The following is a 27,424-nucleotide window of genomic DNA, read 5'->3' on the forward strand; positions in this document are numbered from 1 at the left end:
TCTAAGGGGAGTATTTTTATATAAATTATAACTGGAATAAACTGGCCGAATTCGCCACATCTCTTATTCCTTTGCCTTTTCCAGCCTTTTACTCTGAATGACCCAGGAAAGAGCAGTAGGCGTGGGTGGGAAAGGTCCACAGACACAAACGGTCTGCTGCTGTCACTTCTTGCTACCACAAGGGGTTACTTTTGAAAGCCGACCCCAGACAGCCTGACCCATGATACCGGTTCTCTGGTGCTCCGGCCTGTTGCCAGAGACTGCCGTGGATCTTCCAGGAGGAAACAAGTCCCCCTTTCAGGGCTAAGCACAACCAGGGGTGCCCCAAAGTTGCAGTTCTTTGCGTTTACATGCCCAGCCATGCCTCGTCCCACTGGTCCAGAAACACTCTCTGGCCCCTACGGGAATTCATCCCCTGTGGGTGAGGAAAGCTTCCCTCTTCAATTCTCAAACACAAAGGACGTGATACCCTGTCTTCTGCACAGAGGGGTTGCTTCCCTACGTCTTCCTGGGGGAGGCTTCCTCCTTGCTTCCAGGGGCCCTACACCCAGCCCTCCGGGATGGCAGCCTCCCTCACTGACTCCTGTGACTCACTCAACATGTCCCCTTCTAAGGGAAGCACATGAAACGATTCCAGGGGCCTCGTCCTGCCCATCCTGGGAGAGGCTACCCTCAGAAAATCCCAGACAGTTTTCTGAGACCTCCTTTTAAAGGGCAGGGGAGCAGCGGTACAAACGGAATTGCTGGTCAGGTCATCTATCTTATGAATAGGCTGTTTTAGTTATTGTTGACGTAATTTATATTCATTCACTATTAAAACATGTCCCGAGAAGCAGCTTCTGAGTAAAGAGCAAGGTACAGTGACTACAGCTGAATACAGGCTCAGCCATTTGCCCTTGATTATTACTGTAAGGGTGAACTGCTCCTATTTACCTCATCAGCGGGTGTTGGAGGGACATTACCTGGATGTGGTCCCTGAGCCACAAAATCCTCCGTTTCTGCCATTTCCTATTACGTAAATGTCTGCTTTTGTCCACTTAGGAAAACCAGCCTGAAAAATACAAAGTGTAAGGGCAGGGGTGGGAGGTGGGTAAGTAGAAATCCTAAATACAAAAAAAAGCAAACTGTAGAGAAAATGGAAATTTCTTGGCAAGGATTCTTACCTCCCCTGGTTCTAATATAGCCCATTGTATACATATTTAGCATACCCGTGGGCGGCAGGATGTTTACCCACCTACAGTGCCTCCCCAGCCCTCAGTCACAAAGTACGAGTCCCGGGCAGCGGTGTTGAGGAAACACACTAGCACCTGGACTTAATTGGTGGGGTGTCCACCAGTCACAACAGAAACCCACCCACAGAGTTCCTCCCTGTGCCAGGGGCAGAAAGTAGAGAGCAGAGAGAGGGGAAAGAGAGGTGGGGAGAGGCGGCAGGAGGGAGAAGCCTTGGAGCCCTGTGACATGCAGGAGCGAGTGGAGGTGCAGCAGGGGCCCCCCGCAGAGCCTGGTGCTAGGGGGTAGGAGGCCGCACCCAGGCTGTGTGCGGCTGGAGCCAGCCCGGAGGCTGGTGACTGGACGTAGCCAGGTGACTGCAGCAAGAATAAACATGGTATGAGCCCTCTTTAGCCCCCACCTTTCTGTTGTCTTTATTCCCTCTCACCAAATTCATAGTGAACTTGCCCAGAAGCTCCTCCTCCCCGAGCAACACGAACCAACAAAAATAATGTGTAAACCTGCATCTGCTCTGTTTCCCCAACTAGATTCCAAGTGCTCAAGGGCAATGACCATTGTAACTTACCTTTGAATCCCTCACAACACCCAGTACACCACATGTTGGTTTAAATATCACAAAAATCAATGTCTGACCATTGGTTTTCAATAGTAGTTGTATCTGTAAACTACTGGTATTTAACCTGATATCTATAAACTGCTGAAGTTCACCTGATATTACCTGAGAGCTTTAAGGCAACTCACTCTGAAATAAAAATAAACCTGTAGTGTCTAGAACCATGAAGGTGAAGTCATATAACTTTGCTGGTTTGAGTGATATCAGTGCCTGCATCAGGCAAGCCTTGAATCCTTGTGCCAGTGATATTTAGTCCCAGCAGGTCTCAGCAAGAATCTGAGAGATGGATGGAACATTTGCTATTCCTGGGGTTCCCTGGAGTTGCTTTGAGAGCCAGTGAGTAGGGAGAGAGAGAAAGATGCAATAAGCAGGTTCTCTGGGTCTCCCTCACCACCCCACCCCCATTTTAACCATGAAGAAGCCCCTGCTGGGGCTCTGTGCTGCACCACAGCTTGGGGCCTCTGCAGGAGGGGGAGGAGAGGCTCCCCCTAAAGGAGAAGCATCAGGTCCAAGCATTCCAGGCCACCAGCAGACAGGGAGCTGGACCCAGACAGGCTCGGAAGGGCAGGCCCTGCACAGACTGGGTATGGCTGTTTGTCCAGCTTCTTTGTCTGCATCCTTAGAGAATTTAAGCAACACAAGTACAAGCCCAGAAGTGCTTACGCTCTGTATCTGATGTTGCCGCTTGCATTACTCAGCTGTGTACCAGCCCTTCTGAAATATGCAAAATCCCACCTGATCTGTTAACCCCCAGTAGACCCATAGGCCGTTAGTTAGGGAGACTGTGCTTTATATACATATTAACCCCAAATGAAAATCACAACTCATCATTTGAAACAGCTTCTTACTCCTACTTTGACTGGTGTGGATATTAACTGACTAAATGGTTTCTGGACTTGGTGGGTGTTAGTTGGGTGTGATGTGAACCCCTACTATGTGCAAGAACCTGCGCCTTAGGTAGAGTTCCTGATCTCACCATTCCTTATCTACAGCTCCCTCTAAGACCACCCCAAACTCCTTACAGTTCTCCAAGGGAGGGTATCCCATTGAACTTTCATGCATTTTAAGACAGGGCTGTTCCCTCTGTGCGGGGTACCCTTCCCCTCTTCTTCCTGGTGAAGTCCTACTCTTTGAGAACTTGTTTTAGTGTTTCCTCTGTAAAACTGTGTCCTGATTCCCAATTGCTCCCCTGCCGTGTCACCGCGGCTCAAGCACACTTCTATCATCGTGTTTACTATGCCCCTTCCTCCTTCCTGAACGATGAGCTAGTCCCGGTGATGGCTCATTCTTTCAATGTTGCATTTCTATCAGCAAGTGCAGTGACTGTCAATAAATGCCTAATGAATGAATGAAATAATGGATCGGAAGCTTCTGATGAGATTCTACACCAAAGGATGTTTAAAAACCAAATTTGTTTTTGATATGATTGGAGTCCCGGCTGAAAGACTAAAGCAAAGAGTAGGACCGAATAGACAAGCATGCAGATGAGGAGCATTAGCAGTGGGGCTGCTCCCTAGGAACGGGGAATGGTTGACCTGAGGGCGGGGCACAGACAAAGGCAGAAGATGGGCACAGGACCTTGGAGCGGCCCCAAACACAGGACCTCGGAGCTGCATATAAAGGAGGGCGATGCGTGTTTTCTATGGTCTCAAGAGGGGACCACTGGGACACCTAGGTGGAAGGTACAAGAAAGCACATTTTGGCTGAGCATTCGCTGGCAGTCAGAGTTGTCCAAAATGGGATGAGCTACCTTAGAAAGTAATGAATTTTCCCCTACTAGCAGTGTCTGAACCTATAATGGTCTGACCACCTAAGAATGGCATTGGACTAGGTGAGTTTGAAGCTTCTTCAAATTCCAAGATTGCATGTTCGTACTTGACATGTTCACCAGTAAAGCTGGTAGCGGGAGAGCTGCATGTCTGAAATGCTGAGTTGGAAATGCTACACCACATCAAAACCAAGGTGAGTTAAAAGGGTAGATGAGCTACAGCATTACAGGTAGATGGCAATGCCTAGCAACACCTTCAGATACAGAACTAGGAACAACACTAGGAAAGAAAGAGAAAGAGAACAGTTGTTTCCTGAAAACAGCAGTCCAATGAACCATAGTCACACGTTATGTTAGGCATCATAACCCGTGAACACTGGGAACAAAGTAAAATGTGTGCACCTCCCACTAGAAAAATCCACTGCAGACCTCCAGGCCTTGCATTCTGGTAGACAAATTCCAGGAAGAAATAAAGGAGTCGGAGGAAGCCCCAAAGGACAAACAGGTTGGTAAGTGGTATCACCATGTGAACGCTGAGAAGAAGGCCCTTAGCCGAGAAGGAAGTGGATTTAGAGTAGAAGCAGATGTGCTCACCAAATTCTGGAATGTGGGTAGTGGTTTTGGCTTCCTTCAGGGTCACCGCAACTTCAGTTCATCTGGCTTCATTTATTAAATCAACACTACACGGTGGCCAAGGAGAGCCGTCAGCATGTAACTATCTGAGGTTGACTGGGCTTAGCTAGATGCTGTGGAGACACCACTACAGCAGCATTTATGGTACCAGCACCTGAGCCCTTTGTGATTCCTAATTGAAATATGGAGAAACTGGAAATTACTGGAGCTGTGGTGCTGGTGAATTGGGCTCCAAATTCCTTTTGCCAATGTGCAAAGCCTGGCAGCACAGGATCATTTCGTTGGCAAATGAAGACACTGGAAAATGGTAAGGGATCATTTACAAAAAAGCCGAGAAGGTAGAAGGAAAGAAATGCCAAGCGCTTAAAAGAGAAAATCTGTAAACAAGTATCTCAGTTCATAGAGGAGTAAAATAGTATTGACACTCAGTATACAGTCACTGAGTTAAAGTAAACAAAAGTGGTGGGAAGGGCATTAAGCTGGAAAGCAGGTGTGGAAGTTTCCAGCTCTGACTTTGCCCCCAATCGAATGGCAGGACTACAGACAAGCCATTTTATCTCTGGGGACCTTAGCTTCCCCACGTACGACTGAAAGACTGAACTAGTTTTTAAGATGCTAATGTTCTCTGATTTAGTTGGGTGCCAAAAGGATTAAAGTCCTTATTCTGAAATGTCATCTGTCATTGAAACCAAGCCTGCACTAATGACTAGGGCTCCTGTGCAAGCAGCGCCACTGGGATTACTGCCATTTCAGGCTCATTTGGCTTCACGGAGCAAATGTCCCATGGTGCATAGTCCTTCCTCACAGTATGTTGGCATTCACGTCCCTCAGAGACAGACAGCGATGGTGGTGTGTTTTGTGAAAAGTCTGGTTCCCGTGGAGAAAAGCAACTGAAACAGTCCAAATTTACTGCTCATACAGGCAAGGTTTTCACACGTCATTTATTTCACCTGTGCTTCAACTCTGTGGTTAGCACCTAAGTTTTGCTTTTAGTACTTATTTACATTCATGTGCACTGAGCCCAAGGAGAGCAATTTTTAAGTGAGATGCTCTGCACATTTAGCTAGATATGGGGAGGTTGCACAGCACCCACTTCCTGTTAACTAATTGTGACTTTTGAGAGTTATTCTTGCTTCTCCTGTTCTCCCTTCCTTCTGTTTGCGTTTGCCTATTTTTTTTTCCTTAGAGACCCATAAGAGAGGTGACACAAATGTAATAGTCATGCCTATCCCAGAACAGCTTTCTGTAGTGTAATTAAATAGAAAATGCTCTTGAGCCCCTTCTGTTACAGATACAGACACTAAAGCCCAGAGAAGGGGAAGGCAGGCCCATGCCCAAGGTCACACCATCACTGCACGCTCAGAGGTCTCTTCGTTCCACCAAGCAGCCAGTAAAAACACTAGTGAAATAAAACATCTGGAGCTTAGGAGTCGGAGAATGGAGGGAACAGTGCCCACAAATGAGGGGCTCCCTCAAATGCATGACAGTTTTGGAAATGAAGGCTGTTGAGTAGGAGGGAGAGTATCAACTTGATAAAACTATACTAAGGGGCTCAAACAAAGTAGCATGTGTATGAGGTAGATGTGCCTTACATGCGCATGTGTGTGTGTGCACACGTATGTCTGAAACAGAGAGCGGCACTGAGTGGGACACTTTCACTGCATTCATCCTGTATCTTATGCAGAATTGAAAGTGTTTGCTAATAAGTGACGTATCCTGTTCTCTTCCCCTAGCTCTTCTCCTTAGCCAGAATCCCACCTCACCTTACCTCGTCTCACATAATTAACCCTTCCTAACATCATCCTTGTTTTCCTTTCGTTTCTGCTCCCTATCCCCATGCCAAGGCATCACTAACAGGAAAAAATCAACATGCTTAAATTAGTACATTAGTAAATTAGTTCCTTTAATGATTTTGATGATTTTGGTTTCCTTTATGCTCTACTTTTAATAATAAATGTGGTAAGTGCATGGTATGTAGTAAACACTGAATAAATATTTGTTAAATGAATAGAGTGTATTTTTAAAGTGTGTCTTACATAGTAAGATTAATAATGGCAGGAATTATATTCATTCATTCACTCAACAAATGTTTGTTGAGTTAAGTATGTGCCAGGCACTGTTCTAGGTGCTGGGGACACATCAGAGAACAAAATGGGCAAACACAGAGCCAATGGTCTAGACTGTGAATGGTGTAGTGGAAATGACTCCAGATTTTGAGTCAGAACGCCCAGATTTTTGGACCCTGCTCCAGCACTTTAGGTGGCACTGAACAAACCTCCTAACCTCTCTGAGCCCCCAGTTTATCCACATATAAACTGAGAATGTAGAAATCCCTATATTAGGAGCCACTGTGAGGATTAAATGTGATACTATGCACAAAGTTGGTCTACAGGGACTTACGTATCTGTACAAATGTTGCTTATTTTTAGAATATTTGGTGAAGCCAGTTAAACCAGAAATCAGTACTGATGTTCACCTGGGCCAAGTCTGTTTCACTGGAGGTCCATATGCCACCTCCGCTGATAAACTGGTTCCCACTGTAGTCCCCACTGGTCAATCACCTTGAGGGTTCTGCCCCAGCTTCCTTCGAGAGTCTGTGCTAAGGCCTCGTGCCCTGCTCAAGGAGCTGGGCTGAAGTATAAAATAAGGAGTAGGGATGATTCTTAAAAAAGTGATGGGATGTTGATGACATTTAGGATTTATTTCCTTTCTTTTAAAGTTTTAAGTGCCTTTGGTGTTGGCACCATTTCCTAGCCGCCTTATTGGACATTGAACTTCCTGACTAGGTAGGGGCCAAAGAAGTAATTTGAACACATTAGCTCAGGAGCAAAAGTGAACAAGGTTCTTTCAAACCTCCAAAGAAAAGAGTTACAGTCTAAGCATTAACACCTATGCTGACGTGTGCAGCATGAGAAGTGCAGCCACCAGAGGCAGACTCAGGAAAGAGGTGACCGGGATGACATGCCTTCTGCCACCCTCCTCCCCCAGGTGAACAGGTAAGTAAAACGAGTAGATCTTTTCATAACGTACTTTACCAGGTTCTAAGAAAATGAATTTGAATCCCCCCAAGCTGCTCCCCGAAGCGTGCGGAAGTTAACCACGCATAAGATGACGCTGCTACTGCCCCCAGTGACGCCTGCAACCCTGCAACGGCTGATTTCTCTGGGGAGGCATGATTGGTGTCTCGCCTAAGATTACATCGTTAACTAAAATTCAAACTAAAACCTGATTCTCCAGATTCTAGTTCATTGGCCTTTAGATAGCCTTAAAATTTACATAAACAAAAAAGTAAAACTCACTTTCTTTCAGTAATTAATTTACTTGAAGACAATCAAGAAAGGGAGAAGAAACAACTTTCTTGTATAAAAAATAAATCCAAATAATTTATGTAGCTCCTTCACCTCAAGGAAAAGGAGCACAAACCCCCACTTCTTAGGTGTGGGCTTTGCAGAGAAACCTCCTTCCAAAGAGGACAGAATGTAGAAGAGGAGGAAAAGAATGACTTTGCAGTAGAGGCCCCCTGACAGGCACTGCCTCAGCCAGTGACCAAGGTCAACAGCAACGCTCAAGTGCCCTGCAGGTAGTGATGCGATGAGAAGGGCGCTTGACCTCTGTGGTCTTCCTCCCCTCCCCCACAGCTCCATCTACTCACGGGAAAAAGAGACAAGCCTCAAGAGAGGCTGATCCTACAGAATGTCTGGCCAGTACTTCCCAAAACTGTCAAGGTCATCGAAAACAAGGAAAGTCTGAGAATCTGCCACAGCCAAGAGGGGCCTAGGAAGATATGACAACTACATGGAATGTGGTCTCCTGGACGGGGTCCTATAATACAGAAAGGACATTACATAAAAAGTAAGCACACCTGAATACAGTATAGGCTTGAGTTAATCATATTATACACACTGGTTCTTTAATTTTAATAAATGTACCATACTAGGTAAGAGAGTAAATTAGGTGTCAGTTACATGGGGACCCATGCACTATATTCTCAATTTTTCTGTAAATCCAAATTATATTTTTTAAAAATCAACAATAAGCTACAGCATAAATTACATAAGAGAAACAATTTACTTACCAGATGTCACTTTTTCTGCTTTGGCTCTGGGACCCCACAAAAGAGATGGTGGCAGTTTCTCTGCTTTGGTATAGATATGTGGAACCAGCTGAGGTATACAGTCACTTGTGGCCACAGTCGCGAAGAACTATTTACACAAGCAGAAGTGAAACCAATTTGCCATCAGAGGGCTATTTATGACAGTCTCCTCCCTCAGAAATTGATTCATGCTGTTTTCTGCTCCCATTTAAACTTAATTTGTATGTGAATTGAGAATCTTACATCCTTCTCTGCCCTATTCCTACAGGCAGGCAGATATTAGTCATTTTTTCTTTCTAAATAGATTTCAGCCTCAACCTTGCAGGATACTTGGAGGGTGAAAGTTGTTCAAATGACCTGACTTACTTGAGACGATAGGAAAAATGCCCAGTCCCAAGAGACAAAGTCCCAGTTCCCACACCTTCCAAATGCAAGCTAACTGGGAGACGGGGGTGATGTAAGATGGTGAATATAAACTTGTTCTTGATACAAAGTCTTGAAATTCACCAAAAGCCAAAAAACACTGGATTATTTGTACGAATATATGTCATACAGTTTTAAATAACTTTCTCTGGAACTTAACTTTTATATCTGTATTTTTTTAAAAAGAAAGAAAAACAAATATTTAAAAAACGCTGCCCAGGAAAGAAGAAAGCAGAACCTGCTCCCCTTTGCTGTGTCTGGCAACACAAACAATCACATAAAGTATATGGAAAAAGCTATTTTTGTAACCTTCACCTTCAGGTAGTGTTTGAACTTGAAAGGCAGACTTAGTCATTACTAGGATAACCCTCAGTAACTGCAGGTATGTTTTTATCCCAAAGTGGGGATTCAGAAGGCAAATAGATCAAAAATAATTGAAGATAACTATTTGGACCATGATCTTAAAAACTGCTTTGAACTTTTGGCAAGATGGTATGCCTCAACCATAAGAAAACCATAGAAATATTGAAATAAAGTTCATAATAAAAAAATCAATGTGAATTCCATCATTAGTGTTGAGTCTTCTTATTTCTCTGAGCAAAATCGTGCTGAGCAAAATCGCGCCTTATACTTATATTCATGTCACATATACTTAGCTCTCCCTCTACTGGCTGGTTCCTTGCTTCAACAGTTAACTGTATTCTTAATCAGAGGTACTTCTTAAAGTACCTATTAATTAAAATTAACTGACCAGAGAGAGGATTTGGGGAAGATGGAGGAGTAGAGAGCCTGAATCCAACTTCTCCCACCTACACACTGAACCTACACCTACACACAAAGCATTTCACCTTGAAGAAAAATGTAGACAGAAGTGAACAACTATATAACAAGGGACAGAAAAAAGATCACACTTTAAAAAAAGGGCAGAGGAAACAGAGACACAGTGACCTCGGGAACCCCACCCCCAACACAGCCGCCAGCAGAGGGGGAAGGATATTGCTGAGAGAGCCAGGCATTGAGCTCCCTGCCCTAAGGTGCAAAGAAAAGCCCTTGTGGTTTAAAGTGCAACTAGACCAAAAGCAAAAGAACCCAAGATTCAGAACTAAACATCAGCCATTTGGCAAGGGAACTATTGGAGACAGTTTGGAAGTAGGAAAGCCAGCCAGCAAAACTGAACAGGTAATCAAACAACTCCCAACAAACTCGAGTGCAGATGGCTTTATGGGTGAATTCTACCAAACATTTAAAGATGAGCTCATACTTATCTTTCTTGAAGCACTGCAAAAAATGGAAGAGGAGGGAATACTTCCAAACTCATTAATCCTACAAGGTCAATATTATGCTATTAATAAGCCAAAGACACTACAAAAAAAAGAGAAGAAGTTTACAGATGAATTTCCATGATGAAAGTAGATGCAAAAATCCTCAACAAAATATTAGCACACTGAATTCAAAAGTTCATCAAAAGAATTAATATGGGTGAATGTTGAAACCACAATGTTGTTCATATGAAACCTTCATGATTGTATGTCAATGATATTTGAATTTTTAAAAAAGTACATGAAAAGGATCACTCATCACAATCAAGTGAGATTTATTCCAGGGATGCAAGGATGGTGCAATAGCATCAATCAATGTGATATACCACATTAACAAATGGAAGAATAAAACTATATGATCACCTCAATAAATGATGAAAATTCACTTGACAAAATTCAACATCCATTCATGATTAAAACTCTCAACAAAGTAGGTATAGAGGGAACATATCTCAACATAATAAAAACCATATACAACAAACCCACCGCTAACATTGTACTCATTGGTGAAAAGCTGAAAAATTTTCCTCTAAAGTAATCTGGAACAAGACAAGCATGCCCACTCTCACTTTTATTCAATCTAATACTGGAGGCCATAGCCATGGCAATCAGACAAGGAAAAGGAATAAAAGGCATCCAAATTGGTAATGAAGAAGTAAAATTGTCACTATTTGCAGATGACAGGATACTATATATAGAAAACCCTAAAGACTCCACCAAAAAACTAGTAGAACTAATAAATGAATTCTATATAGTTTCAGGATACAAATTCAATATAGAGAAATCTGTTGCACTTATATATTCTAATAATGAACTAGAAAAAAGTCAAGAGAAAATTCCACTTACAATTTCATCAAAAAGAACAAAATACCTAGGAATAAACCTAACCAAGGAGGTAAAGCACCTATACTCTGAAAACTATAAGACACTGATGAAAGAAATGGAAGAAAACACAAACAAATGGAAAGTTGTCCCATGCTCATGGATAGGAAGAATTAATATTGTCAAAGTGACCCTCCTGCCCAAAGCAATTTACAGATTTGATGCAATTCTCTTCAAAATACCAACGGTAGTTTTCAATGAATGAGAACAAAGAATCCTAAAATTTATAGGGAACCACAAAAGACCCAGAATAGCCAAAGCAATCCTGAGAAAGAAGAACAAAGCCGGGGGTATTATGCTCCCTGATTTCAAGCTATACTACAAAGCTACAGTAATCAAAACAGTATGGTACTGGCACCAGAACAGACACGTAGATCAATGGAACATAATATAGAGAGCCCAGATATAAACCCATACATATATGGTCAAGTAAGCTATGATAAAGAAGGCAAGAATATGTAATGGGAGAAAGAGAATCTTTGTAACAAATGATATTGGGAAAGCTGAACAGCTACATGCAAGAGAATGAAACTAGATCACTGTGTTACACCATGTATAAAAGTACACTAGGTGGATTAAAGATCTAAATGTAAGACATGAAACCATAAAATTCTTCTAAAAGGAAACATAGGCAAGAATCCTGTGACCATCAGCATGAGTAATATTTTCCTGGATATGCCTCCTAGGGCAAGGGAAACAAAGCAAAAATAAACACGTGGGTCTAAGTACATCAAACTAAAAAGCTTCCTCACAGCAGAAGAAACCATTCACAAAACAAAAAGGCAACCTACTCTATGGGAGAATATACTTGCAAGTGATATATCTGATAAGGGGCTTATATCCAAAATACAAAGAACTCATACACCTCAACACCAAAAAACAAATGATCCAACTTAAAAATGGGCAGAGGATCTGAATGGACATTTTCCCAAAGAACATATACGGATGGCCAACAACATATGAAAAGGTAATCAACATTACTAATCACCAGGGAAATGCCAATCAAAACTGCTATGAGCTATCCCATCACACCAGTCAGAATTGCCACTGTCCAAAAGGTAAGATACAGCAAGTGTTGGCAAGGATGTGGAGGAAAGGGAATCCTCCTACACTGTTGGTGGGAATGTAAGTTGGTCCAGCCTGTGTGGAAACAATATGGAGATTCTTCAAAAAACTAAAAATAGCAGTACCATATGACCCACCAATTCCTCTTCTTCGAATCTAACCAAAGAAAACAAAATCACTAATTTGAAAAGATATATACACACCTATGTTCACTGCAACATCATTTACAAGAGCCGTTACGGAAGCAACCTATGTGCCCACTGACAAATGAATGGATAAAGAAGATGTGGCACATATATACAATGGAATATTACTCAGCTATAAAAAGAAGAAAATCTTGCCATTTGCTACATTGGGGATGAACCTAGAGGGTATCATGCTAAGTGAAATAAGCCAGATAGAGAAAGACAAATACCATATGATTTCACTCATATGTGGAATCTAAAACAAAACAAACAAACAAAAAAGAAATAGACCCATAAATACTGACAACAGACTTTTGGATACCATAGGATGGGGGGTGGAGAATGAGTGAAATAGGTGAAGGGAATGAAGAGGTACAAATTTCAAACTATAAAATAAATTGGTCATGGGAATGGAGCTACAACACAGAGAATATAACCAGTAATGTACTATCTTGGTAGGGTAACTACACTTAGCATGGCAAGCACTTAGTAATGTATGTTATTGAGTCACTATGTTAGATGTTTGAGACCAATATAACATTGTACATCAACTATATTCCAATTTAAAAAATCACTTTAAAAAACTTAGCAGAGAAAAAAATAAAATAAATTCGGATCATTTTTAAAGCTGCCTGTGTTCTTTATGGTGGTCCTTGACACCTGCTATTGGACACCAGAATGCTAGGTCTGTTACAAGTTTAGGCAAACTACCAGGCTGAATTTTCACTGAACTCATGGAAACACTGAAGCAATGAAAGAGAACTTCCACAGAACCCCACCGTCACACCCAACCATCTACCAGAATCTGCACACACATGCTCTGCCTCCCAGCCTGTTAATGGATGAACTAAGCGTGTGCCCAGCAAAAGCTAATCCTTCTCTAGTGCACCAGATTCCATCTCCTCTCCAGTTGCAAGACTACATAGTCCTCTCTTCTCTTAATTCACCAAATTTTCACTCTCTGCTGGATTATTCCCATAATACATACAAACTTTCCAAAATCTCACAGGCAAACAAACTTGATGTTATTTATTCCATTTTAACAAGCAAATACTCCCTTTGACCCCAGTTTCCCTGCCAGCTACGACCTCATGTCTCTGAACTTCTTAATGGCAAAACCTCCCTAAAGAGTTGTCTAAACTCACTGTTCCAAATTCCTCTCCTCTTTCATAAACCTACTCGAGTTGAGCCTTCACCTCTACCATTTCATCAAACTGTTCTTGTCAAAGTGCCCAATGATCCTGGTCAATTTGCAGCCCTCATCCCACTCGCCCCATCAGCAGCAGCTGACCCTGTGGACCGCTCCCTGCTCAACACCCTGTCTTCACCTCACTCCAGGGGGCCACACTCCTAGTTTTCTCCCCACCTCTCCAGAGGCACCTCCTCAGCCTCCTTTGCGGATTACAATCCTCCCCAAACTGCTAACAGAATGGCCCAAAGTCTACTCTTCAGTCTCTTCTCTTTCGTCTTCAGAGTCACCCTGTTTCACGGCTTTAAATTTCACCTACATGCCTATGACTTGTTTGGTCTCCAGCTCTAACATTTCTCTGTCTTACTAGCCATTCCAAACACATCATGTCCAAAAATTTACCTCCTCCTATGCCCCTCAAAACCCACTACACTTGCAGTCTTCCCATGTCAGCTAATGGCAACAACAGGGTTCCCGTCCCTCCATCCAAAAGTTTCAGCGTCACCTTGATGTTGATGTCTGTCATTCTCCCACATCCACATCTGACCTGTCCAAGTCTCATTGATATCTTCAAAACATATTAAAAAATCTGAACACTCCTCACCACCTCCACTGCTTACGACCCTGATTCAAGTCATAAGCATCTCTGGCCTTGTTCAGTGGTTCCCAAACTTTGCTGCACATTGGAATCACCCAAGGATCTTTAAAAAATACTAAGACCAAGATCCCACCCCTTGATATTTTTATTTAATTGGCATGGGACGACCTGGCCACTGGGACTTTTCACTGCTCTCTAGGTGATTTTAACAAAACAACGGTTTGGGAATCATCAACGTAGGTACGTAACATTCATCTGACTGGTCTCCCTGCTTCTATCCTTCCTCCAAGGCCTATTCTCAACACAGCAAATACCAATACTTTCAAATTATAAACTAGATCATATCTCTGCTAAAAACTCTCCAATGGTTCCTCATGTACTGAGAGTGAAAAGCCTATGGCTTTACAGTGGCCTACAATGGCCTGCTCTGTCCCCACCCCACCCCACCCCATCACTCGTCTGACCCTATTACACCCCCCCACCCTCATTCACTGTTCCATTGACACTGGGCTTCAACTCACCAGTTATCTTCTTACCTAGGACCTTTGTGCTAATTGGTCTCTCTATCTGAAATACTCTTCCCCGGATATCTGCATATCAAGTATTAGCTCAAATAACACGTTCTCAGTAAGGACTCCCTAACCCCTATTTAAAATTTACAACTGTACTACCCACTTCACTCTCCTGTGTCTGGTGAGAGAGCCATGAGGCGGGTGATGGTGCCTTCAGATAAAGAAGAGGGGGCAGGGAGCAGATTCGGAGTAAAAACAGTGTTCTGTTTTGGACATGTTACATTTGAGATGCATATTAGACACCCAGAGCTAACAAGATGTCAACAGGGAAGAAGTTGCAGCTAGACTATAAAAATAGACACAGGTGACAGTATTTAAAGCTATAGGACCCTGGGAATCACTTTGGTAGACACAAGGCTGGGAAGTGACCCTGTGGTTCACCAATATGTTGAGAGGAGGACTCTACCAAAGACACTGAAAAAAAATAATAGAGAAGAAAAACTGAGTGTGGAGGGTCCTATCATGAAAGATTTGAATGAAGCTAACCTACGTCAATTGGTACTAGGATGACAATAAGGACAGATAAATGCGACTGAATTTGGCCTGACGGGGAAGACACAAAGGACAGTGTGTGTCACAGTGGGGCCAAAGATAAGGGGACCTCAATTCTACTGCACAGTAAGAAACGGGAAACAGCATATATGCCTGTATTTACATTAATCAGAGGAATTCTTTTTTCTGGTCCATGAACAAAGGAGATCATGGATGGGTTTTAGGAAATTCCAAGTCCTGGGTTCAAACTGCAAAACGTTTTTTTGTGCGTGCGTTTTTCTGGAGAGACCGCATAGTTTTCATGATATTTATGGATGATATGCGCCATTCAGCTGAGACCAGGGTAACCAACTGGTGTCAAAGTCAATTGCTCAGATCGTTACTTGACTCCCGGATGGCCTCTTCCAGGCTCTGAATCTATTTTCCACCCCAAAGGGCTCTTGCTCCCGCGATCTCCCGCTCAGGTTCCCACCCCACCTTCCCGGACGTGGGGCCCCCTGGGTCCCTGTACTTTTATGCAGGGACAGCCCACATCACACTTTGACTTAGACCTCCTGGCGCATCCTCCGTACATAAGCTTTGTCGGGTTGCTGCACTGTCCACTCCGAGCTTTCCGGTGCCCAAGCTGCGGTAGCGGTAGCGTAAAGATGCTCCCACCACCCAACGCTCGGGTCCCCCAGGCAGGTGGCCTCGGCCGCACGCTTTCCCGCCCCCCTGCAGCTCCGGGGGCCGCCGCTGGAGGGCAGGGCGAGCCTTTGCATGCGGCAGCTTCTGGAACAGCTTTACGTACAATGACCGTCATTTTACGTCAGGCCGGCTTGCTTTGTGGCTGTCAATTTCCCCCGAGGTCCGAGTCGAGAGGTGCACAATTGAGGTGGTAGCTGCGGCGCGGCGGAGAAATGAGGCAGAAGCGTAAAGGTTCGAAAGGGAAGGAGAGGAAGTGGGGGTGGTAGGGAAGCGGGGAGCACCAGGCGATCAGATGCTGAGCCCGGTTTTTCCTGCGAGAATCCGCTGCCTGATCCAGTCGCCTCGCCGCCCGGGGTCTGTCTGTCTGTCCGTCGGTTCCGGCCTCCAGCCTTCTCGTTATACCTGTTGAGCTTTTTAAACCAACCGACGCTTACTCTTTTCCTTTTTGTCTGTTACGTGATGTCTTTTGCATAAGTGGCAGGGAAAGCTTTATTCCAAGATATGCCCTCCAAGGAGTTGACGTGGTGGGTCAGCGCGTTCTCAGACTCTTGAATTTGCTAACGTTTACTTTACGACACATGTCACCTTTTTTTTTTCTTGAGATTTTTTTATAAAGCCCTCAATTTAAAAAAAGGAAAACACTGATTCATCCCTTGAGTTTAAGGGACAGTTATGCAGTTATTCCCATTTATATTACCTACTTAGTGTGGAGCAATTCCATCTTTAGTTTTTCACCAGGATGGAGTCAAATTTCAAGTATTTTCTCATAGATACTAGTGTGATCTCTGTAAATGTATTTCAGCTGTTCTAATAATAATGATTATAGTGATAGCTGTCACTTATAGAACCTCTTAAGTGCTGAGTGTATGGTTTGGAAAGCATTTAGCCTTTGATTAGAGGTGGCCTTTTTTCTCTCTGTTTTGTATGTGTCAGCCATGCCTTGTTTAATTAGAAGCAGCTTAGTATAGCAAAAAAAGCATGGAAGTTGTGGAGAAAAGATGTGGATATAAGTCTTAACTATGCCATTTGCAATGGCATCTTAACTTGCCTTAATTTTTCACATTTGTAAAATGGGATTACAATACCTACCTTACAGAGAATGTTGTGAAGTTTCAAATGAGATAAATGAAGGGGCTCCTAACTGCCGAATCTTTCTCATCTATAATTCTCTTTTATCATTTCATTATCTTTGCACACCAGCTTTCTCTACAGGCGGGAAGCATGTTTACCAGCAGCTACCCAGCCAAAATCTTTGATTTATGTACAATTATTATTTATCTACAGTTTTTATCACTGAAGAGAGACTGGTGGGTTTTTCTGCTTTACAGAAATGGTCTTAGATTGGCCTAAATTGGATAATTGCCCATCCTTGAAACTATCAACTATAACTGGGGCCAGGGCGGGGATGGTTTGTATGTGTGTGTGGGTGGTTCCTGTAAGAACAAACCAGCTCGCTGTTGCCAGAGTGGGGTATTATGCTCCTTAACTTCAAGCTCTACTACACAGCCACAGTAATCAAAACAGTTTGGTACTGGCACATTAACAGACCCACAGATCAAGGGAACAGAATAGAGAGCCCAGATAAAAACCCACACATATATGGTCAATTAATATACAATAAAGGAGCCATGAATATACAATGGGGAAAAGACAGCCTCTTCAACAACTGGTGTTGTGGGAAAACTGGACAGCTACATGTAAGAGAATGACACTGGGTTATTGTCTAACTCCATTCACAAAAGTAAACTCAAAATGCATCAAAGACCTGAATGTAAGTCATGAAGCCATGAAACTCATAGAATAAAACATAGGGAAAAATCTCTTGAATATAAACATGAGCAACTTTTTCCTCAACACATGCCCTCAGGTAAGGGAAACAAATAAAAAATGAACAAATGGGACTACATCAAACTAAAAAGCTCCTGTACAGCAAAGGACACCAACAGCAGAACAAAAAAGCATCATACAGTATGGGAGAATATATTCATCAACAATTTATCCAATAAGAGGTTAACATCCAAAATATATAAAGAACTCATACACCTCAACACCCAAAAAACAAATAATCCAATTAAAAAATGGGCAGAGGACCTGAACAGACACTTCTCCAAAGAAGAAATACAGATGGCTAACAGGCACATGAAAAGATGTTCTACATCAGTAATTATCAGGGAAATGCAAATCAAAATCACAATGAGATACCACCTCACACCAGTTAGGATGGCTACTTTCCAAATGACAAGAAACAGTAAATGCTGGTGAAGATTCAGAGAAAAGGGAACCCTCCTACACTGTTGATGGAAATGTAAATTGGTTCAACCATGTGGAAAGCAGTATGGAGGTTCCTCAAAAAACTAAAAATAGAAATACCATTTGACCCAGAAATTCCACTCCTAGGATATACCTGAAGAAAACAAGATCCCTGATTCGAAAAGACATATGCACCCCTATGTTTACCACAGCACTATTTATAATAGCCAAGATGTGGAAGCAACCTAAATGTCTATCAATAGATGAATGGATAGAGCAGAAGTGGTACACATACACAATGGAATATTATTCAACCATAAAAAGAAAGAAATCCTGCCATTTGCAACAACATGAACGGATCTAGAGAGTATTATGCTCAGTGGAATAAGCCAGGTGGAGAAAGACAAGAACCAAGTAATTTCACTCATTTGTGGGGTATAAAAACAAAGCAAAACAGAAGGAACAAAAAAAGTAGTAGACTCATAGACACCAGAAGGGACTAGCGGTTACCACAGGTGGAGGGTTGGGGAGGTGGGTGGGAAGGGAGAAGGGGATTAAGGGGCACTGTAGTTGGTGATCACAACATAGGCAGGTCACTGGGATGGTAGCATAGGACATACAATTAATGACTATAACATCTTACTCTATTAACAGACAGTGATCAGAACGGATGGGGTTGAGGACTTGATAGTATGGATGAATGTTGAACCACTGTTCTGTGTATGTGAAACCATCATAAGATTGTGTATCAGTTATACGTTAATAATAATTTAAAAATCCACATGTAAGTGGACTCAGTTCAAACCCATGTTGCTCAAGTGTCACCTGTACAAAAATCTTTACTGAATAATACGATTTTTTACGGTGTTAAATATTATCTTTACAGGAGATCTCAGCCCTGCTGAGCTAATGATGCTGACCATAGGAGATGTTATTAAACAACTAATTGAAGCCCATGAACAGGGAAAAGATATCGATCTAAATAAGTAAGTGGATTTATAAAAAAAAAAGGAAAAGAAGGCAAATCTTGTTCTTTAGGCAGTGGATCTTCTTATTGAAATTATCAAATAGGACTTGTTTTCTATCTCATGTTTTATGTTTAGTTGAGAATTTAGTTTTCTGCCCTGCTCTGTCACTCACTTAATGGTAAAATTTTCTCATAGCTTAATAATATAGCTTCTAACATTTATTGGGTGCTTCCTGTATTCTAATCACTGTTAGTAGTGCATTGAATGTATTAGCTCAGTTGATCATCTCAAAAACTGCATGAAGTAGGTATTTATATCCTCCTCCTTTGATAGATGGGTAATCTGAGACAGAGAAAGGTTAAATAATTTAAGAGTAAATAACTAGTAATTGGCAGGGGTGGGATTTGGAATTCGGTCATCTGTCTTCGGAGTCCGTGGTCTTATATTTGTGCTCCATTACTTCACATCCCCCCCACTTCCCTGCTGGCCTCCAGGAGAACCTTTCCTTTGGGGCTTTTGTCTAATCCAGCCCTTCCCTGCTTTAGAATTGCTCTGACATGTTCCTCCACTTCTCCACAAACATATTCAGCTTTGGCTTTTGCTATACTGTCAAATATGAGTGGTCTTTTCAGCTCTGTTTTTTTTTTTTTTTTTTTTTTTGCTTTATATTCATATATAAGTCTGCTCTAGTGAAAGGGTTTTCTCCCCACTCCCAAGTGGCCAGTGATCTAATCACCACATGCATGGCCTATTTTTAGGCCCTGTTTTGTGTTACTTGATGCTTTTTCCCCTTCCTTGAAACTTTGTGCTTAATGAACATAGGCTAAAGGAAGAAATAAATAACTATCCTTTCTTGACTATGAAAACATTACATTTTACATGTCTTTAGCAGTTTTCCTTCTTTGTTAACTATGCCCTTAATTATACAAATCTTTCTTTCTAGCACACATTTGTATTGTCGTGTATTTTTGTCAATCTCTGTAATTGAGCACACCTCAAGCTAAAGCTGGCATCTCAATCAAAACCAGCCCCTACTCAGATGTCCTCCTTGCTTGACTGTGTTACGCTTCACCCAGGCTGGAAACTGGCGTCATCTTTAATCTTTTTCCTTACGTCCAATTAGGGTCTAAATTTTGCTGACTCTTTCTTCATTGTAACTCTCAACTTTCATTTACTCACTGTTCCATCCCCTTTCAAATTTAGGTCTAGACCACTGCCATCGTTTATGCTTTAAGCCCCTTTTCATCTCTTGGATTACTTTTCTTTTGTCTCATCTTTTAACATGTCATTTCCCTGTGCGGGAATTTCAGCATGGCCCCAATGCTTATGGCATTAAACACAAATTTCTTGGCCCATGATGTGAGGCCTCTCCATCTGGCTTACGCATACCTCTCCAACTTTTTGAACTTCTCTGCCTTTATATTGAAAATCTTCTTTCTATCAGGTCTACCCATATTTCTTAAAATATGTTCATTCCTGCTTCGCAGCTTCACATCAGCCAGCCTGTCTGCTCTCAGTATCACCTCCGTGGTCTCACTGCCTATCTGAACCTACTCTGTTCTGTGCCTATTTTCTGTGACTAAGTGCCCAGCACGCACTGAGTTCCTGTCTTGAACACTGGAGGCATTCATCGGGGTGTATGTGTTATCTGGTATGTTTTTATCACTTATATGTCTATTTTTCTGTATGCCTATCTGCAAGCACAGAGCATGAAACTACATCTTACATACCTCCTGACATACCAAGTACTTAGGTAGTCTCCTGTACACATCGGGTACTGAGCTGCCATTTGTTGAAAATGGCGCAAACACCCTACAATATTTCTAGGTGGACTACACTGAGAAGTAAAGGTGACCGTTAGCATTTGACTAGCAGCCAAGAAAAGAAAAGCCAGTGAAATTAGAAAAGCAAGGAATTACTAATGGCATAAAGGTTACTTCTGGGCGTTAGGTAGGGTTCCAGCCAGTAAGGGCAAACAGGAATTCTGAAGTGCCACCTCTTGGAGGTGGTTACATAAGTGGTGGTTTTATAATTATTAATGTGTATTTATGTTTTATGTCCTGTTATTTATGTATTTAATATTAAAACCAGCCCCTACTCAGATGTCCTCCTTGCTTAACTGTGTTAGAAAAAAATTTAAAACACTTAAAAATATATACTTTTCATTTCCTTTTTAGTTTTGCATACCTTTCCTTTAAATTATTTTTAGTTGTTTGTTTTTTTTGGTCTGAGACAGTGGTTCTCAACCAGGAATGATGGACATTTGGCAATGTCTGGAGACATTTTTGGCTGTTAAAACAGAAAGAGGGGTGCCAGTGATGCCGGTCAACATCCTGCCGTGTATCAGACAGTCCACCGCCGCAAAATTAATCTGACCCCAAGTGCAGTAGTGCTGAGGCTGAGAAAGGGTAGACTCCTCTGAAGCTGAAGCACTGTTTTGAATGAGACCTGTCTTGTGTCCCTGTCCTGGGCCCCTTCCCTGTGGGCATCTACCCCAGGGTGAGAAGAAGAAGTCATTCATTCATGAATTTTGTTCTTCGATTTTCCTGATACTCACAAATGTTAAAGCCACAGTTGGCATCTGTTGAACAGATAGGAGAGTGACAGAAGTTGATCATGTTTTTTATAGCTGATCTTCTTGGTAGCTTGTCCTTGAAATATCGTGATCTTGATAATGCCAGATACTTTCCTTTCAGGGTGAAAACCAGGACAGCTGCCAAATACGGCCTTTCAGCACAGCCCCGCCTGGTGGATATCATTGCTGCAGTCCCACCTCAGTATCGAAAGATCTTGGTCCCCAAGTTGAAGGCCAAACCCATCAGAACTGCCAGTGGGGTGAGTGATTCGATTCATAAAGTCTGTGCTGCCAGAAATCTCTGCCTCCATGTCATACCCAGGTAGTGAGGTGGAGGTGGGGAGATTCAGACTAACAAAATCCATGTATTATCATGCATGCTGGAAGAAATACATGCAGAATGCTAGGAAGACAGAGAGGAAAAACATTCATTATGCTTACAGGAGTGGACGATGTTGTAGTCTTTAAAAGTTTAGTTTGAGGCTGGTGCCTACTACTATATGATAAATATTGTTGGCCATGTTAAGCTAATTGCTTTCAATATAATTAATACTTACAAAAGGTACTTTTAATGGTAGTTAATAATTCAAAGTCATTCTGTATATGGTATCTGTAAAATGATTGTCTCAATAGGGAGGGCTGTGGGGGGTCGAGAAGACAGAGATGTCCCTGCAGTAAAAGGGACAAGGAAAAGCCCCGTAAGCACGGAGCACACCCAGCACATCAGTGGTCCTCATGTAGGCAAAGAAGCCCAGGCTCAGCGAGGAATTGGAGCAGGGCACGGGGAACTAAGGCGCAGAGAGCCAGGCCATCTCAGAGGTGTGGTGTGTGCAGGGAACGGAGAGCATCAGGTGATGGCGTTAATAATTCCTTTGCAAAAGCAGTAGGACATTGGCTTGAAGAGTTAGTTTGGGATCATCTTGTGAAAGATCTTAAATGTTCTACAGAGAAGCTGGAAAGGTTTTGAGAAGGAAAGTGATATGAACAAAACAGATTTTCTGGAAATTAATTTGGATATAAGATATAGAGTAGCTTGGAGACAAAGAGACTAATTGTGAAGAGCCTAAATTAGGGTAGGACTCTGGGATAAAAAGGATGAGTGTGAGAAAGGACTTGGACTACCTTGTAACACGGTACCCAGAATTGAATCCTGTGTGTCTGATGTGATCTAAGACATGCAGTCTGTTACTTGGATGGAGATGCTGACTTGTTTGGTGATCATGTCTCCTGGATCATATTATTTGTGCCTGAACTTTTTTGGGTTTGTTTTTTTTTTTTGTAAAATTGTGCCCCAAAACTTTTACATGTAATGTACCACCAAGCCTGATCTTATCCTTTGTGTTTTCGTTTTATTTGTATCTAGTATAATAAAGTCACTTTAAGAAAAACTAATAGTTCCAAACCCCTCCTTCCATTTCCTTCCATATTCCTAAATAATATACTTTATAAAGTCTGAAATATTTAGTTTTCAGCATTATCTTTGAGCTTGCAACTGAGAAAGACAAAGGCTTAGCTACTTTCAACCTGACTGATACACCTGGCTTCCATGACACCATTTCTCTGTTCCTCCTTCTACTTCTAATCATTTCTTTTCTTTCTTTGAGCGCTACTTTTGAGTTCTTTATGTATTTTGTGTTAACCTCTTATCAGACATATGATTTGGAAATACGTTCTCCTATTCGGTAGGTTCCCTTTTCATTTTGTTGATAGTTTCCTAGATTTTTAGTTTGATACAGTCCCACTTGTTTTTTTTTTGCTTTTGTTGCGTTTGCTGTTGGAGTCAGGTCCAAAAATTCAACACCAAAACTACTATCAAGATGCTTATTACCATCTATGTTTTCTTCTAGGATTTTTATGGTTCTGGGTCCTCTATTCATAAAGTCCTTAATCCATTTTTAGTTATCTTTTGTGTATGGTGTAAAATAGTGGTCTAGTTTCATTTCTTTTGCATGTGCTATCCAGTTTTCCCAACATACTGTATTTAAGAGACTGTCCTTGCACAGTTGTATAATTCTTGGCTACTTTGTTGCAAACTAATTGACCATATATGTGTTGGCTATTTCTGGGCTCTTCTGTTCCACTGATCTATGTGTCTGTTTTCATGCTAATGTACTGTTTTGATTACTATAGCTTTGTAGTATAGTTTGAAATTTGGGAGCATGATTGATCAACTTTTTAAAGTTACTGTTTTCCACTTCATAATTAAGAAGTTTTGCATGGTGAAGTGCTCTGAAACTATGTAAATATCCTGTTCCTTATCATATTTACAGTTTACTTACTCATTTATTTATGTGAATGGATTAATGGTTTCCTATTGGGTGGGTTACAATCTGTTATTGTCATTATTTATATTGATGTACAAATTACCTCAGATTTGATCAGTGAGAGCCCTTTCAAGCTTGTTTCTGTGTCTTTTTTTTTAAATGTCCCCACCAGTCTTTGAGCAGTTTCTGCCATAATCAAATATTCCAGGCTCATCTTGTACTTTCTTTGCCCCAGCCCTGGGTGGAATCAGCCATTTCTCCAGAAAGCCCTGGTTTCTTTTAGTGGAGAAGGGTATTTCGAAACCAAGAGCTGAGTGTTAGATGTGCTCACTGTTATAAGGGTATTTCGACTTTCAGGCCCTCTCAGTGGACCAGGCTAGGAAATCCATATGTACAAATGCATATACATGCATATATACGTATGTAACACATTTGCATCTATATTTGTGTATCAGTCTACATTTATTGAAATCTGCGAGTTCACAACAATACCGTCAATTCCATCAACCCACAGAGTTTATTCTAGCTCTCTCCCTTTCCTTATTTGTAACTTCCTTCTCTGATAGTAAGAAACCTGGCTTGCGCTTGCCTTAGTGTACACCCTTATTAGACCAACACTCCCAAAAGTAACCGATCTTCTATCCCCACCATTACTTCCTTTCCAAAGCAGGTACTGTCTTCACCCCACTTGGATTCTGACGGACTCCTCTGAGAATATTTGCACATACTCTGTGAAGTCTAGCTTGTAGTTGAATGCTGTTTACTCTAAATATTGAGATCTAGTGTGTCCGGGAGGAGTTTGAGTTACAAAGATTAGATTTAGATATAATTTTATAGAATTACCTAAAGTAATTTTTTCTTATAGGCTATTTTAGTAAAACAAATCAGAGAGTGAGAGAGAATAAGAATCACTGAATTTAAAAATTACTAATTCCTTATTTTGCACTTTATTGTAAAATATATTAACTAGTATATCCAATGCATATGTACATTTTAAAGATTAATAACATTGAAAAGAGATCACCCTTGTGTCCACTGCTTAAGAAATAGAACGTTACCAATACCTGTGAAGCCCCTTTATGCCACTGATTGCACTCCTCTCTCCCCTGAGAGAGAGCCATTCTCCCAAAGTTTGTGTCAATTATACCATAATAGTTTTTTTTTATTAATCTTTCTCTTATAGATTGCTGTCGTGGCTGTGATGTGCAAACCCCACAGATGTCCACACATCAGTTTTACAGGAAATATATGTGTGTAAGTGTGATGATTTTGATGAAGAGTGTATGTGTTTTGTGATTGAATTAGTAAGTTCCCTTGAGCCTTGATCAGTGCATGCTTGTGCACTTAAACCTTTGATTTAATAGTATCATAAGTTAGTTTTTGAAACAAGCAGCCATTGATAGGATATTTTAGTTCTTTAGAAATGAAACATAAGGGTTAAAATTTGTTACAATATACAATAAAAAATACACAGGTATAGAACTCAGAAGAGTGGACATTCTGTTAACCTGATAAATGAAACATGGAAATATGAGCTGCTTAAAGTCCAAATGTAAGAAAATTAAAATACCTTTAGATGAGAAAAGTGTCAGAATAAGAGGTTATCCTTATAAAAAACTTTTAAACTTCTTTAATTTAGATAACTGGAAAAATTAGCAGAAAAAACATGATTTTAGGTAGGAAGTTTAAACAGGAGAAAGATTTTAACTATAGTTATGTAGAGGTCACTGTGAGTATCTGTCAAGCTTAGGAAAACTCAGGTCTGTTATTTACCCCAACAAGCTTAAATGTCCACAATAATGGTGATGCAATATTCCGAATGTGACTGTGGTAATGTACCTTTTTCATTTTGTTACTTATTATTAGAAAATACATTATTTGTAGATACTGTAAAGAAAGGCACTTCTGTTAGGATTTGAAAATGAAGCTTGTTTGATATTAGGATTGTATGCGGACTGTAGATACTTGAACTAGACTGTTGAACTAAGTTTTGTATATGACAGATTCATTCTTTCGTTGTACTGGCAGATACTGCCCTGGTGGACCTGATTCCGATTTTGAATATTCGACCCAGTCTTATACTGGATATGAGGTGAAGTAACTTACTGGCTTTCTTCAGATGTTTGTTTATTTATTTTTTTCCTGAATACAAAAGTTGTTCAGTCACCACATGTTTGGGGAGTGTCTACATATATTGTTCTAGTCCCTGGAGAAACACATGTGTAAGCAGTCATTATTAATGTATGTCTACCACTCTTCTAAGTGCTCCACAGCTTTAAATCTTACAGCAGCATTTTGAAGGTAAACACTATTATTATTCCAGTTGCATGGATAAGGAAGCCGAGGCCTACAAGGCTTAAACGCCTGGCTCGGGCACACCGCTGACAAGTGACTGAGCCCGGTCAGCACTCCCGAGCTCTGTGCTCCTCACCACCGCATCGCACTGCCTTTGCAGCAGTGAGAAAAATGGACAAGGCCTCTGGTCTTTTGGAATTTACGTCTGGTAATGGGAGATAGACAGTAAAGAAACAACAGGAAAAACAGGTGCTAGTAAGCACTAAGCAGAAAAGTAGAAGAGAAATAAGAAGTGAGGTATAGTAGCTGGGTGGGTACTTGAGCCTAGGTGGTTAGGAAGGGATTGTCTGGGGAGGTGGCATTTAAACAAGTCCTGAATGACACAAAGGAGCCTTTGAAGAATGTCAGGAAAGAGCATCCCTGGCAGAGAGAATAACTAGAACAAGTCGCCATGGTAGGAACGGTGGTGTGGTGTTGTGGAGTGGAGTGGGTAAGGGGGGAGTGAGATCCGAGGGAAGGTGGCATGTTTTGTGAGCCAGGGCAGGGAGTTTGGATTACAGGTCTCATGAGAAGCGATTATGGGTTCAAGCAAGGGAATGATACAATGCAGTGTAGGTTTTAAAAGATCGTGTGATGGCTCCTGGGGACAAGATGAGAGCAGGGGCAGGGGGGAAAGCGCCACCAGCAGGCAGGCTTGTGGCACAGTCAGCCTCTTCAGAAGAGGCCGGCGGCCAGCAAACCTTATGTGTAGTTTTTTCATTCTTTACCTGTCTTCCGTATTTCAGTTTTCAAAATATAAAAGGAATTGTCATTCCTGTCCCCTAGCTGCCCTTGTCTCTCCAGCCACCACCTGCTGACAATTAGTAGTCTCTCTTTTCTATACATCTTTCATAGGTATTACATGGATGCACAAGCACATACACATTCCTTATCCTACTTTTTTACACATAAGACAGTATATCAAAACCTTGCACCTTGCCTTTTTCATTTAAGTGTGTCTCAGAGAACATTTTATATCAGTACATTGTTTCATAGCTATAGAATGTTCCATTGTATAAGAGCAAAAAAGCTTTTGTTTAAGCCATTAGAAACCATGTTGTATTTAATGACCTTGTTTAAAGACCATTGTACCAAATAACTCCTTTGCATATGTATGCACATCTGTGTCTGTGAGCAATATAACAATTTGGTGGCCCTGGGGATTCTGAGTGTTCGCACAAAGACACATATGACCCAAGGAGCTGCCCTGCTGTTCAGATACTCATGTCAGTGGGGCTAGAGCCAGGTGCTCTTTGGGACATTGTTCCGAGCCCTGGCAGGATT

At 41.6% G+C, this 27,424-nt stretch overlaps 2 protein-coding genes across 11 annotated transcripts in view; one reads left to right on the top strand and one right to left on the bottom strand.

The window, feature by feature from the left end:
- NUGGC (nuclear GTPase, germinal center associated) overlaps positions 1-8,543 on the bottom strand; it is a 47,824-nt gene extending 39,281 nt beyond the window's left edge. Inside the window, exons 1-2 of one of the 3 annotated variants that reach the window (XR_005063013.2) lie at positions 8,320-8,543; positions 963-1,051 (exon numbers count right to left, since the gene is read on the bottom strand). Coding sequence is in view for 2 of the 3 variants with exons in the window: in XM_017650278.3 (XP_017505767.3) it covers positions 963-1,005 (43 nt within the window). In the remaining variant the exon portion in view is untranslated. Of the gene's footprint in view, positions 1-962; positions 1,052-1,163; positions 1,545-8,319 lie in introns of those variants that run through there. The other 2 variants (XM_017650278.3, XM_017650279.3) reach the window with 2 other exon arrangements.
- Positions 8,544-15,854: 7,311 nt separating this feature from the next.
- ELP3 (elongator acetyltransferase complex subunit 3) overlaps positions 15,855-27,424 on the top strand; it is a 126,553-nt gene continuing 114,983 nt past the window's right edge. For all 8 annotated transcript variants that reach the window (XM_073232739.1, XM_037024690.2, XM_037024691.2 and 5 more), the window contains exons 1-5: positions 15,855-15,980; positions 18,886-18,985; positions 21,664-21,802; positions 24,990-25,060; positions 25,835-25,898. In XM_073232739.1, the coding sequence (XP_073088840.1) occupies positions 15,962-15,980; positions 18,886-18,985; positions 21,664-21,802; positions 24,990-25,060; positions 25,835-25,898 (393 nt within the window). In that variant the 5' untranslated portion in view covers positions 15,855-15,961. The remainder of the gene's footprint in view (positions 15,981-18,885; positions 18,986-21,663; positions 21,803-24,989; positions 25,061-25,834; positions 25,899-27,424) is intronic.

Source organism: Manis javanica, chromosome 3 (genome assembly GCF_040802235.1).
Source record: "Manis javanica isolate MJ-LG chromosome 3, MJ_LKY, whole genome shotgun sequence".
Taxonomy (NCBI): Eukaryota; Metazoa; Chordata; class Mammalia; order Pholidota; family Manidae; genus Manis; species Manis javanica.